Source organism: Carassius carassius, chromosome 6 (genome assembly GCF_963082965.1).
Source record: "Carassius carassius chromosome 6, fCarCar2.1, whole genome shotgun sequence".
NCBI classification, from domain to species: domain Eukaryota; kingdom Metazoa; phylum Chordata; class Actinopteri; order Cypriniformes; family Cyprinidae; genus Carassius; species Carassius carassius.
The window spans coordinates 15,120,320-15,134,970 of record NC_081760.1 but is presented as its reverse complement, the minus strand read 5'-3'; the positions used below and the strand labels follow the sequence as shown (position 1 = coordinate 15,134,970).

The window sequence follows — 14,651 nt, the reverse complement described above, 5'->3', positions numbered from 1 at the left end:
TTCACACTGCAATTCAAAGAAACAGCTTTTCTACACCAAAATAGTAAATCCTGTTAAGCAGGTTTTTAAACTCAGTGGTTTCCATATACTTCCTATAAAAACAACTTTGGTGTTGTGTAGTACAGTAGAATATCAGCCAACAGGACATGCAATATTTACCATTGGAATTGTTTACTATGAAAACATGGTATGATCAAAATGTAATTATGTCCCAATCTACACCACAGGCAGTTCCGATACACAGCATACAGGCAGGTTGTCCGCTGGGCGTACGGAATAATAGGCAGGAACATTAGGAAAGCCATACCTTCATGTGTTGTGTCAGCAATAAGGAGGCAGTTTGCAGAGGAGGGACAAACATACAAAGGTTTCCAGTGGCCCCGCTTGGAAGACGATTAATAAATACAAAGTGAAACAAACTGTACTGGTACAATTGATCTTTTATTACATGTTAAAACGTGAGTGTCGTGCGAGATGGAGGCTGACTGCCTCATCCTTGGCAACCTTCTGGACGGAAGAGGTGAGGGGGGGCGGTGCAGCAGAGGACAAGACGGCACTGCTTTCTTGTAGGGCCTGTGGTGACTTGCAGTATTCCTCTACCAGAGAGACCATAAGATTTGTTGCGTATCCTTGAGGAGAGAAATGTTTAGAAAACATTTAGTAACATGGATGACTCGCATAAAGATAGATTCACACAAAAAAGATATTGAAAAACTAAGTGAAACTACTAACCGTAAGATGGTTTCTCCTTGATGGGGTGGACTACCCAGCCACCTTTCCGAAACCGTGGGTAGCGAACAGCGTAGCGTACCTCACCCTCACTAGTACGCGCTACATCTCTGTTGCCATTACTATTGAAATGTAGGGCTGCCAAGAGAAGTCTGTACGAGATAAGTAGATAAAACATTAGGTCTCCAAAGCTAACCCAATGCAGTGAAATGCAACAGAAATATGACATTAATGTTTTCAGTTCAAATGGGTATAAGACAATGACTCATCTTTGCAATTATTTTTTTGCAAACAATATGTAATGCTGTTATCAATCTATAACATTTTTGTCTGCTATACAAGACTGCATTAGTTTTTAGCCATATTCATTCTGTCATAATTTCCTGAAATTGAAAAAAAAAAAAAAAACTAATTTTATTAGTATCGATACTTTTAAGTGATAACACTACCTGCTGTACATCCCAAGAAAAGAAAAGCCAGTGTGTTTGGGAGCAAAGTGCAGAATAAGGGAATGGTAGGCCTCCAGGGAGAATGTCTGATGCTGAGGTGACAATTGTCGAATATCCTTTACCAGTGCTTTCCTGGCAGCTACACTCTCCAGTTTAGTGGCTGCTGGTGATCCTGAATAAAACGTATTCTGTCATATAATCTCTCGCATTTCATAACACAAGTAATTATTAGTACACATGGGGTTACGTATTGATAAAACCAAACTAAAATTTACAAGCACTGAAAAAAGTTTAGCCTCAAAACATTTGACATCTTTTAACATAGGCTATTATGTTGTACCTGGTTCCAGCCACTCCTTGTTTCTTGCCTCTCCTTCCAACGGTGGATGTGCGCAGCTGGTAAATGCTGGAGAGCTGTGTTCATGTATGTCCTGTACATGATTTATCATACTCTGCCATTTTGCCTGCATCTCATCTGGATCTCCTGTAGGGGTGGAAGCTGCGGTCCAATAGAGATGGTTGATAATGGCAGGCCTCCACAGCTTCAGATCCTCACAGTCCCTCTCTTTTGCAGCAGCATCCAGTGCTTTCTGTACACCTGTTCCAGAGCAGACAAACAGAGCAGAGCAAATTAATTATTAGGAAAGTGAATTTAACTACAAAAACAAGTCTGTTATATAGAACTACCAGCATCACAATACATACTTTTCCCAATATGCCAGACGTCAAAGAAATGCTTTGTTCCTTCTGAACACATTTTCTCACGTACCCACTTGGCCACCTAAAACACAAATTGATTTTATAGAATTGATTTTGAGTGATACTGTGCCTGTCAATGCTGTTCAGCTTTAGATCTCTCCTAGCATCATTACCTGCCGATTTCTGTCTGTTATCAGAGCAGACACTTGCATGTCTTGGTCCATCAGGAACTGCATACTCTGCTTTAGACCCTCTAGCTCACACCAAGAGCTGCTTGGGACTTCTGAGCTCTGTAAAACCAACTGATTATTACTGAACAGTAACTGTAATATCAGTAACTAAATCAGACACAAGATTTCTGTGTGACATCAACTTACTTGGACAAGCTGAACATCCAAAACTTTGTTAATTCGATCCTCAATCAAGGAGTAGCTACCATACTTGGCACAGTGTCCAGGAGAATCTGATCTAAGAACGTCAAAAACAGTTACATTTATAGGTTAATGCAAAAACACATTGACCTGTTCTACATCAGTGACGTGAGCTGGACCATTCTACCTGCAGTCACCAGACAGGATCAATCCACCCCCAGTCTCCTTCAACTCCCTGATGATCCCACTCTGCTCATTCCTCCAGGCCTGCACGATGGTAGGGATAGTGTAATAGCGCTGATGGCAGAAAAAAGTGCCGGGACTTATGCACTGCAGTCCAAACAGCTTCAGCATCCTGATTGTCTGAGTAGCCATGCAACCTGAGAAGTGAATGGCACCGCTGAGTAAAAGGTTGCAGGCAGGCATGTTTCGATGCACCTTCTCTTGGTTTTGCCAGTAACGCTCATAGCCACAAGTTCCGCAGGCCTGAAAGATGATAGAAGATTCAATACTCAAGCAGCTTTAAGATGAGCCAGTAAAAAACCTGTATAGTTAAGACACAAATAATGAATATACATACTGTACATTCACAGACTATAATTCAGCTCCTCATAGACAGTTGACAATTAAGACATTACCTGCTTGACTTTTATGAAAGTTCCTTCCGGGTGCATTATGCGTCCCTGGGTTTCCCCACAGCATGCAGGGCAAACTGTGAACAAGGACAGCAACTGCCTCTGGCAAACAATGAACTTGTCAACAGCACTGAAAACAAGAAAAGGAAAACACTCATTAATTCTGACTATGACATCAGAAACAGTTTCCATTAATAAAAAGGTTTTTACTTTGGGTCACTGAGAGATTCCAGCTCTTCTGGTTCCTCCTCAGAGGACTCTCTCAACATCTCCTCCCCTGGACTCCATGACATATCACCAGAATGGTTGACAATATCAGAAAATGACCATTCATCATCACTTTGTTCAGGACTGGCCAGTGGAGTTGATCTGCGATGCTCAAACCTTTCGGTTTGAGTCCCCACATCCACCATCTGAGGCTTTACCTGAACACCTTAGATGAAAGAGATTCATCTTAATAATTGTTCACCAATTGTACATTCATTGGTAACAACACATGCACTATCTAATGCAACCCAGTAAAAATGTATTTTTCTAACATTATGAAGTTCTTAATTTTTAATGTTTACTGTCTGAAAAGTGGAAATGACAAAATAGTAACCATGGAGATCATGAAATTTTTTGACGTAATCCTTATTTGTGATTGTTTATGGCATGTATGTTGAATGCTAGATATATAAGCTAACTACCTAATAAACGATGTAAACATCTTATGTTGCACTGTGATCCACGATGGACCAGTTCTGGCTCAGGGTCCATTGTAGAGATGTCTCCATCTCCATCAGGATCTGAAGTGGCAGTTGCACCCGCCCCGTCTTTGCTGGCAGCACTCTCTCCCATAATCTGAAAACAGACCGAGATCACAACTTTGAACTCTAAAAAATGTAGTCCTTTCATGAAAATCCCCCATTCATGCATTATTTAAAAGACTGTTAATCTTTTCAAAATCTTTTTAAAGTGCGTTAGTCCCGAGCTGCATTCCCTTGCATGTGCCTTGTTGATACCAGCTTCGATTAGTCAAAGAAAACCAAGGCAAATCCGATTTAACTAAGAAAACTAATATTGTAAAGAATTACTTGGATGCGTTTTGGAGACGGTGAAAAGTGCGCGCTCTTTCTTTCAGTCAAACATGCGCCCTGTCACAAGGGCAGCGTTTCATCTACATTACTCACCGATCAAATAAGACTTTGGCGGGACAAAAAAATCTATTTGGCGGGCGCTAAAACAAGTTAAATGCAGGAAAATTCATGCGTGAATTTAACTGAGTAGTAATATGCGAATGCGACCACATAAAATTGTAATTAAAAAAAATTAAATTTTCTGGAACCCTGTCTTAATAGCTCAATAAAATAAGTGGCAGGAGGCTCATGTGCAGCCTCACAGGGTGTAACAAGAGTAAGCTGACGGCAGCTAGGCGGGCTTTCGTGCCATGCCAAGACTAATCCATTATAACGTCAAGAAAAATACATTTGCAGAGATTACATGCAGAGCTACATTTCGATGCAACAATTTGTATATGGTATTATAAGACTTACTGTGCAAAGCTCCCGTTTTCGACGCGCAGATTCTCTGCTAGTGCTAACATTAACGTTAGACTCTTCACTCCCGCCAGATTTTGCAGGTGGACTTGCATGCACCGATGGCACAGCTCCATTTGCCAGCCTAACCCACTCTTTTCGTCGAAATCCCATGCGAAATTCCATAAGATCTCCTTGGTTGTAGCTGTCCGGTGTGAAGTGTTTTTCACATACCACCGTGTGTCTAGTCAACGAGGAGGCAGCGAAATTGCTTCTCTTTGCCTGGACGAAACGTATCCAAGCACGGAAATCTTTGTGTTTCTTGTTTGGAAATCGGTGGACCCGATGGCCAGACAAGTTGGAGTTGTTGCATCCAAAACAAACACAAGAATTCACCATTGTGACAACTCAAACCTACTATAACTATAATAACGATAACGACAATCTCTATTTTCTGTTTCCACCTCTCAGACTACGTAAACCCACACTGAGAACCAGGGCTGCAGCGCCTATGTTTGCCTGTCGTTACGTCATATGACGCGTTCTCTGGGAAAAGGCGGTTTTTTGGCGCGTAGCTTAGAATAGGCACTTTTTTTCCTTAATTTCTGCCTGTGGGTGTTGTAAAACATATGTATTCTTATGTACGTCTTTTTAAATTTACATTTTCATACAATATTCTGTATAAATTAAGTTATAAAATTATATTGAAAGATGGCCTTTAACACACCATGCAAAAACTAAACGAAAGCACTTATGAAACACCTTTAAAGTGCATTTATTAACAAAACGAACCACTGCACACATCGTGCAAGTATCAAACAAGACTCGTTAAATAATTATAAATATTCGTTAAATAAAGTGCCTGCCTTTTTCAGCAAAATAAAAAAATAAAAAAATAAAAACACCGCACAACCATCGAATATGAAATGAACGAACATCAAAAACTTCGTTAAATAAGGTAGCCTACCCGAATAATCACTGGACACTTAAGTGCAAAAAAAAAACTAATATAAAAATTAAACTCACGTTAAGCTGTTAAAAAAAAGAGGTAGGCCTATTAACTGCATACACCCTACAAAAAAAAATATAAATAGGCTAAATGAGAGACAATAAACGAAAAACCTTCATTTTAAATTGCAACAGTTCGCTTTGAAACCAGATCTTCTGCCATCCTTTGCCAGTTAGCTCGCCTCACTCTCCTCAAATGATAAATGAAATCGGACACCTGCTGCTTTACTGCGGCGCTCGTTCCGCTTACGCTAAATTACGAAGGCACGTAGTCACTAACTGAATTAAGTGCTTTATCGCTATAGGCTAAAACTTCAACACGATGGGGACGGTGCCGGTGGTCAAGTGCTATGACCGGTAGGTGGGTTAAACACCGTGTATCACCGGTAACACCGACTATCGCAACAAGCCTAGTTCTGAGTTAATAAGCTGATTAGAGTGTGACACCAGGCGTCTTCAATATTGAACCTTTTCACAATATTCTAATTTTCTGAGATACTGAATTTGGGATTTTCCTTAATTGTCAGTTATAATCATCAAAATTAAAAGAAATAAACATTTGAAATATATCAGTATATGTGTAATGAATGAATACAATATACAAGTTACACTTTTGGAATGGAATTAGTGAAATAAATCAACTTTTTGAAGATAAACTAATTATATGAACAGCACCTGTATATGACTCTCTTCTTTCAGAAAAATCCAATTTCCTGGCTCTTCCAAGTGTAAAATGGTAGTGAATGGGTGCGGTTTATAGTTTTAAATATGGATATTTGTCTTACAAAAACACATTTATTCACTTCAAGAGGCCTTTATTCATCCCATTCACCCCTGTGAGATCATGTGGGATGCTTTTATGATGAATAGATGCACTTTATTGGGTTTCTTTTGGACTTGAAATGTAAAACCCATTCACTGCCATAATTAAGCTTAGAAGAGCCAGAGCATTTAAAACAACTCTAATTGGATTCGTCTGAAAGAAGAAAGTCATATACACCTAGGATCCCTTGAGAGTGAGTAAATCATGGGGTAATTTACATTTTTGGGTGAACTATCCCTTTAATGCTGTATATCAAGAGTGCTGACTTTGTACATTTGACTGAATTGCCTAGCAACTTTTATGAAGGCTGTTGTTGTTTATTAAATATTATTCAGTTACATAATTCCGCTATTAGATGGTGACAATGAGGTTTTAATGAGGGAGTCAACAGTGAATAATTTTATATTGAAAGAGACTGAAACATTTGTAAACAAGGAAGTTATTTTTACTTTCTACAACCCGAATTCCGGAAAAGTTGGGACGTTTTTTAAATTTGAATAAAATGAAAACTAAAAGACTTTCAAATCACATGAGCCAATATTTTATTCACAATAGAACATAGATAACATAGCAAATGTTTAAACTGAGAAAGTTTACAATTTTATGCACAAACTGAGCTCATTTCAATTTTGATTTCTGCTACAGGTCTCAAAATAGTTGGGACGGGGCATGTTTACCATGGTGTAGCATCTCCTTTTCTTTTCAAAACAGTTTGAAGACGTCTGGGCATTGAGGCTATGAGTTGCTGGAGTTTTGCTGTTGGAATTTGGTCCCATTCTTGCCTTATACAGATTTCCAGCTGCTGAAGAGTTCGTGGTCGTCTTTGACGTATTTTTCGTTTAATGATGCGCCAAATGTTCTCTATAGGTGAAAGATCTGGACTGCAGGCAGGCCAGGTTAGCACCCGGACTCTTCTACGACGAAGCCATGCTGTTGTTATAGCTGCAGTATGTGGTTTTGCATTGTCCTGCTGCAATAAACAAGGCCTTCCCTGAAATAGACGTTGTTTGGAGGGAAGCATATGTTGCTCTAAAACCTTTATATACCTTTCAGCATTCACAGAGCCTTCCAAAACATGCAAGCTGCCCATACCGTATGCACTTATGCACCCCCATACCATCAGAGATGCTGGCTTTTGAACTGAACGCTGATAACATGCTGGAAGGTCTCCCTCCTCTTTAGCCCGGAGGACACGGCGTCCGTGATTTCCAACAAGAATGTCAAATTTGGACTCGTCTGACCATAAAACACTATTCCACTTTGAAATAGTCCATTTTAAATGAGCCTTGGCCCACAGGACAGGACGGCGCTTCTGGACCATGTTCACATATGGCTTCCTTTTTGCATGATAGAGCTTTAGTTGGCATCTGCTGATGGCACGGCGGATTGTGTTTACCGATAGTGGTTTCTGAAAGTATTCCTAGGCCCATTTAGTAATGTCATTGACACAATCATGCCGATGAGTGATGCAGTGTCGTCTGAGAGCCCGAAGACCACGGGCATCCAATAAAGGTCTCCGGCCTTGTCCCTTACGCACAGAGATTTCTCCAGTTTCTCTGAATCTTTTGATGATGTTATGCACTGTAGATGATGAGATTTGCAAAGCCTTTGCAATTTGACGTTGAGGAACATTGTTTTTAAAGTTTTCCACAATTTTTTTACGCAGTCTTTCACAGATTGGAGAGCCTCTGCCCATCTTTACTTCTGAGAGACTCTGCTTTTCTAAGACAAAGCTTTTATAGCTAATCATGTTACAGACCTGATATCAATTAACTTAATTAATCACTAGATGTTCTCCCAGCTGAATCTTTTCAAAACTGCTTGCTTTTTTAGCCATTTGTTGCCCCCGTGCCAACTTTTTTGAGACCTGTAGCAGGCATTCAATTTTAAATGAGCTAATTAAGTGGATAAAAGTGTAAAATTTCTCAGTTTAAACATTTGCTACGTTATCTATGTTCTATTGTGAATAAAATATTGGCTCATGTGATTTGAAATTCCTTTAGTTTTCATTTTATTAAAATTTAAAAAACGTCCCTACTTTTCCGGAATTCGGGTTGTACAACAGCTTGTAAGACGCAGCAAACAAATGCAGTGAGCAGCGCTGTCATCGGAAATCAACCTTAACAGATGAAAGGATAGTACGACAAAGATATCACTTTCCTCAGCTGACATTCAAAGTAATGTTTAATGCTGAATATGAGATTGAGCTGAAGAATGAATGCTGTATCAGTTGCAGGTAATCACACTCGCTCAGTCCATCTCTCTCTCATAATACTCGACTCCACATAATACACTGCATTTAATACTTTAATATAAGCTTTCAATGAAGCAACTCGATCTTCCTGCGTTACTAGTTCTAAAGTGACGTTTTCGATTTAGTAACGAATCTTGAACTGTTAAACTGTCAAACTGAGATTTGTATCTGTGGCGGAATTAGATCTGCACAAAAAAGAGGGGTTAAAGACATTCCCTTGTTGTTTTTTATGTATTAACATTCTCGTGCTGTCGAACTGTTGTATAAATGCCATATCGCACAACTACTTGTGGGATATTGCTCATGTATATCTTGAGTGCAGTGTGAGTCACATTGGATAGAAATGTCTGAAATATAAATGCAAATGTTTTGTCTCTTTCTGATTTGTTTTTGTTTTTGTTTTTTTGTTTTTTTTCATTTATTTCTCTACTACCATACAGGTGGTACATATTGGCAGTCCTCACCTTGAGCCTCCTAAACCAGAGAAGCAGTTCCTCATCTCTCCTCCGGCATCACCACCTGTTGGCTGGGCGCAGTTGCAGGATGCTATGCAAGTCGTCAATTATGACCTACTGTGTGCCGTGACTAAACTAGGGCCAGGTATAACCTATTTACCTCAAAAATATTTATTTGATCAAAAATATGGCAAAAAAAAAAATTTTACATTTAAATACCTGTTTTCTCTGTGAATATATTGTAAAATGTCAGCATTGTCATCATCATTGCTCCAGTCTTCTGAGTCACATGATCCTTCAGAAATCTAATATGCTGATTTGCTGCTCAAGAAACATTTCTGATTATTATCAATGTTGAAAACAGATGTGCTGCTTTGTATTTTTGTGGAAAGCATTTTATTTTTCAGGATTGGTTGATGAATAGAAAGTTCAAAAGAGCATTTATTTGAAAAAAGAAATCATTTGTCACATTACAAATGTTTTTAGTTTCAGTTTAAACAATTTAATGTGTCCTTTGTATCACAGAAATAAATTACCAGAGGTGGAAAGAGTACAAAAATATTCTACTCAAGTAAAAGTACCATTACATTAATTAAATTTTACTTAAGTACAAGTAAAAGTACCAGTCTAAAAATCAACTCAAGTAAAAGTAAAAAGTAGCTCATTTAAAATTTACTCAGAGTAAAAATTACTTAGTTACATTTTAACAGGGAGTCAAAAGTGGAGTGGGAGGGAGTCAAAAATGGGACAGGCCAAGGGTGTCAAACTCAGTTCCTGGAGGGCCACAGTCCTGCACAGTTTAGATATAACCCTAATTAAACACACCTGATCCAGCTAATCTAATCATTTAGGTTTATTTGAAAACTACATGATATGTGTGCTGGAGCAGGGTTAGAACTAAACTCTGCAGGGCTACGGCCCTCCAGGAATGAGTTTGACACCCCTGGTATAGGTCTATTAATCTCAAACTAGTTGTTTTTAATTAAAGGAATCAGTTATTTAGAATAATAAAACATTTGGGCTGTTACCAGGCAAATCAGTATCAACAAACTCATCTTTTAATGCAGAGGAAATGCAGAAGATTCATTGGAAGTGGCATTTAGATGTATTACACTAGTGCAGGACAAGAATGCATTTAACCTGCAGTTACAAATGCATGAATAATGTTTTGATATACAAAACATAAAATGTTGAATACTCATTTGAAATTATAAGAAATTAATTATTTAAAAAAATCAAAAGATACTTTAAATGTGAAATTAAAATGGCCAGTATGTGTCAGCAAGTCACTGTTAATAAGTGAGTCATTGCGATTGAACCGAATCATTTAAACGGTTGATTCATTCAGGAACGAAACACTGTCTCGTTGCTCAGAGACGCAAAACTGTGCTTTGGTGGCTGTGTTTGGAATTATTTTCTGTTTTAGAAATAGAGCTAAAAAAGGCAATATGGTGTCTAAAACGCAAGTCTCTTAATTAACTTGTTTACTGAACTGTTATATATATATGTATGTATGTATGTATTCATGATGATTTTTGGAGGAAAAGACGGCATTCTTTGTGTGATTTTGATTTAATGTATGAAATTATATAAATATGTGAATTTTCTGCCCCTATATCTTCAATTTTGTGATCATTCTAAACATAGGCGCCGATTTATCTTTCTCTCCGTGGGTGCTCAAGGGCGCAAGCCATTTAAAAAATTAAAAAATAGACTAGGCTATTAAAAAAATATTGCATTTCAGAACCTTAGGCTAATGGACAGCGGCCGATACAAACACACACAACAGCGTCACTTCTCAAAAATACAAACAGGATTGGAGATGAAAAGTTTAACTGACACGTAACCGCTAATGCGTTCAGCTTCTTGGGAAATTAATGTTTTGTAAATATTGATTAAAAGACTATTGCGAAAGGACAGCGTTTCCATTAACCGATTGTTGCGACTAAAATAATGAGTTTCTGGGAATGTCTACCTCATTTATGTTTCGAGGTTTATTTTGATAGTGGCATGGCTTTTCTTTGAGGTTTCGAATCCATTATTCATATAGGCTAAAAAAATATTTTTTTATTTTATGTATTTAACAAAGAACTTGTATTCTGTCCAAAAGTAGGCTACTTTTGTGTCCATTAGTTTTTTCCTCTTTTAAACCGTATATAGGCCTATACTTGAGCAGAAAAATGTTCCCATTTAAACCCTGTTACGAACTTTAAGGAGTCTAGGGAATGTACCGTAACATTTACATATTAACGTACTGCTGGGTATGAAATGAGGTGGAAGAACATGACAGACAAAACTTTGAAAGAGAAAAAATACTGGACGTTTATTCACAAAAAGCCAAAGCCACTAGATCCAGTAAAATAATGTCGATATATCAATATTAATAGGTTTGGCTTTTTTTTATAACAAATCTGTCCATTTTAGTCTGATTAATGATTAGTGATTACGGAAAGCATTAAATGATTACATACTCGCACGGCACTGTATAGTGGGGGATGGGACGTTTTCAGAAACGCTGTGATTGGTGGATAGGATATGGAACATGCATGCGACTGGTTATGTCACTGTCACTGACAACAACATAACCAATCACAGTGTGGCAGACGCTTCATAGCGCCAACTGCAATGTTTAATTTTAAATAAATGTAGCCTACTGGCAGTCTGGCACTGGCACACGTGGGTGCTCATTTTCCGTGGGTGCTCGGTATTTTCCGTGGGTGCTCCACGGTATCGGCGCCTATGATTCTAAATGCATTTTAGGAGACTGAATCACACAGTGAAAGAACGCACTATAAGCGCGCACATCATTAAAACAAAAAATATGATATTATCGCAGATGATATATATAGCACACTCCTCACCACTGTCTTTTTGGCTAATTTGTGCAAAACCTCTTGCTAAAATGTCAAAGCTTCATTTTAACCACCAATGCAACGATGCAATTATTTAGCTTACCTCTACATTCTTGCGAAGGGTTGATGTCTTGTCGAGATTTTATAAGCTGCTAGTTTGGTCTTCCTAAGCAAGTACAGTTTACACTGCATAATAGAGCATACATATGGCCAGGGGTTCACTTCATTTCCTTCGAGTTCAACTTCAGAATATGACGGGGTTTCGTTTTCAGCGGTGTCTGCACCACTAACGCCTGTTTTGACCGTCTGCATCTTTCTTGTGATTTTAGCGCCAGTTTGCCCTCCTGCCCATTATTTACTGACGTAGTTTCCAGGGAGCGATTTTTTTTGTTTGTTTTTTTTTTTTACTCAGTAATTAATGTGTTTTAAAATGTAGCGAAGTACAATACTTTAAACAAAATATACTTAAGTAAAAGTAAAATTACAGATTTAAAAAAATACTTTAAAAAGTATTAGTACACAAAAAAGCTACTCAATTACAGTAACGCGAGTAAATGTAATTCGTTACTTTCCACCTCTGTAAATTACATTTTACAATATATTGAATTAGAAAGCTATATTATAGTATTACATTTTTACTGTATTTTTTATCAAATTAATGCATCTTTTGTAAGAAATCTGTATCTGTACAATATTACTTGGTAGAACTTGCTGTGGATTTGTAACATGACGCTTGCATGCATTTTTAGGAGAGCAGTATGAGCTCCACACTGGAACCACCAACACACCCAGTGTGATCGTACACGTGTGTGAGGACGACAGCTCAGACGGCGAAGATGAAACTGCTGAGTGCAGCAAACGCATGCGTCCCAAGATCATCCATACCCGTCGCCCAGACTATGTCCCATCCGTGAACCAGTGAGCGGATAATTCTGGGCTGTTTATTCTTTGCGACCAACACTGGAATTACTAGGACACATGCAGGCATGCAGTTCGTCATCCTCACCACCGGGGAGATCGGCGAGCATCAAATCCTCTTCCTAGTTAGTGAGGGAGTCGACCATCCTCGGAATCTCATGTTGTACTTCTTAACATCCATCTCTGATGGAGTCAGAGACATTGAGGTCTTGGGAGAGTTTTTCTCAAATTACGAATGTCATTATTTGCTTGACGTCACAACTGTGTATTTTAATAATCCGAGAGAAAAGCAACAGAAAAATCAGTTTTACAGAAGGAGTTTTTGTCTGAAGTTTGTATCGTTTGGGGCCACTAACATGTACTCATCGTCATTATCATGTAACGCCTCTACGTTTAGTCAGGTTAAGCACTCATACAGTCTTTGAAAAGTCATTATTATTGTTGCTGAAGTTCTTTACGAGCTCCTCCAAGTAATGTGCACTTTAAAAATAGAGCCTTATAATGTAGTAAAAACTGACAACAACATGAAGAACTTGTCTTTGTATATAGAGCGCAACTGTGACTGATGATTTTTTCCATCTTGATAACACAAGTATTTTTCCCATTCATTTTCTCTATCATTCACAACGTTTGATTGATGCAAAAAAGTATTTAAAAATTGGTTCAAAAGACACTTGTACTAAAATATGTACTTAAAATTCTGTTAAACTAATCAATTTATGAATCTTTGTGAATGACATAAATATGTTAAATGTTAAAATGACAGTCAATATTAATAAAACAATATTGACTATATATCATTGGCTTTTATGTATGAATAAAGTTAAAAAAATTGAATATACATTGAAAAAACATTTCACTCATAAATTCCTAGTAAAGCTCAATTAAAAATAAACTTTATATAATTAATTAAACGTGGCATTCTGAAGTAAAAATGTTCTTTAATGAAATAAAATTATTTTCTTATCAAACTAGCTCCAAAAAGCTTTGTTTTATTTACAACATGGAGAAAAAGATTTTTGCAGGGATAAATCATTGGCAGTATGTATAAATGAAATAGAATTAAATAAAACAAAAATATTGACTATACGTTGAACAAATTTGGTGTAGAAACAATTTTCACCCAGAAATTGCTAATATATTTAGTAAACATTTACAATGAAACCGCAATTAACACATTCAATTAAACGTGAACTTTTGACCTAGAAAAACGTTTTTACAGTGAAATAAATTATTGGCTCTATGTATAAATAAAATACAAATATTTGCTATACATGGGAAAAACATGCACTCAGAAATTGCTAAATCACAAATTACAAACAGATGCAAAAAAAAAACTATAATAATAATTAACGTGAGATTTTATAGTAGAAAAATAAAACAGATTTCAGAAGTCACCTGCAGTGCATCATGGGAATGAGTGGTCACTTTTAATCCGTTTCATTGTGATTCTCCATTTCTTTTCAGCGACTTTAAGTGAATTTTTGTTCATCTGGTGTAGGATTTAGCAATTAAACAATGATTTTCACAGAAAGCACACATGATCACTTAACAACCTTCCTTGAAGAAAATGAATGGGATTTCTCTGGTAGAGGTCTACTGTTGCACTCTTTGGCTTGTTAAATGAACCAGCCTGTTGTGTTCTACTGTCTCTGGAGATGCTGTCCTCTTTTTCATTACTGTAGGAGACCTTCTACTGTCAACCAGTGATTTTAAGCAACTATATCATAATGTGTATATTTTATGTATTTGAATGTAGGCAATCTCTTGAAAAACCTTGAGGATTTCTATCAACAACAACAACACGTCTTATTCATTAAGTAACATAAATAGTGAAAGAGGAAGCATTAACCTACCTTTAATAAAACTATCTTGACAAAAGAACTGGATCTAGCATTTATTTGTGCTACGAACCAATCTTTGACAGACAGATGATGGGTT

At 37.4% G+C, this 14,651-nt stretch overlaps 2 protein-coding genes across 4 annotated transcripts in view; one reads left to right on the top strand and one right to left on the bottom strand.

Moving 5' to 3' along the window:
* LOC132142415 (calcipressin-1-like) overlaps positions 1–12,966 on the top strand; it is a 49,139-nt gene extending 36,173 nt beyond the window's left edge. For 2 of the 3 annotated variants that reach the window (XM_059552263.1, XM_059552264.1), the window contains exons 3-4: positions 8,926–9,085; positions 12,542–12,966. In XM_059552263.1, the coding sequence (XP_059408246.1) occupies positions 8,926–9,085; positions 12,542–12,714 (333 nt within the window). In that variant the 3' untranslated portion in view covers positions 12,715–12,966. Of the gene's footprint in view, positions 1–8,296; positions 8,468–8,925; positions 9,086–12,541 lie in introns of all 3 variants that reach the window. The other variant, XM_059552265.1, reaches the window with a different exon arrangement.
* Positions 443–2,104, bottom strand: LOC132142414 (uncharacterized). The gene is made up of 6 exons (XM_059552262.1): positions 2,051–2,104; positions 1,884–1,959; positions 1,519–1,776; positions 1,179–1,350; positions 733–881; positions 443–629 (listed from the first exon to the last, which is right to left on the bottom strand). The coding sequence occupies exons 1-6, from the start codon at positions 2,099–2,101 to the stop codon at positions 445–447; spliced, it is 891 nt and encodes a 296-aa protein (XP_059408245.1). The 5' UTR covers positions 2,102–2,104; the 3' UTR covers positions 443–444.
* Positions 12,967–14,651: the final 1,685 nt, after the last annotated feature.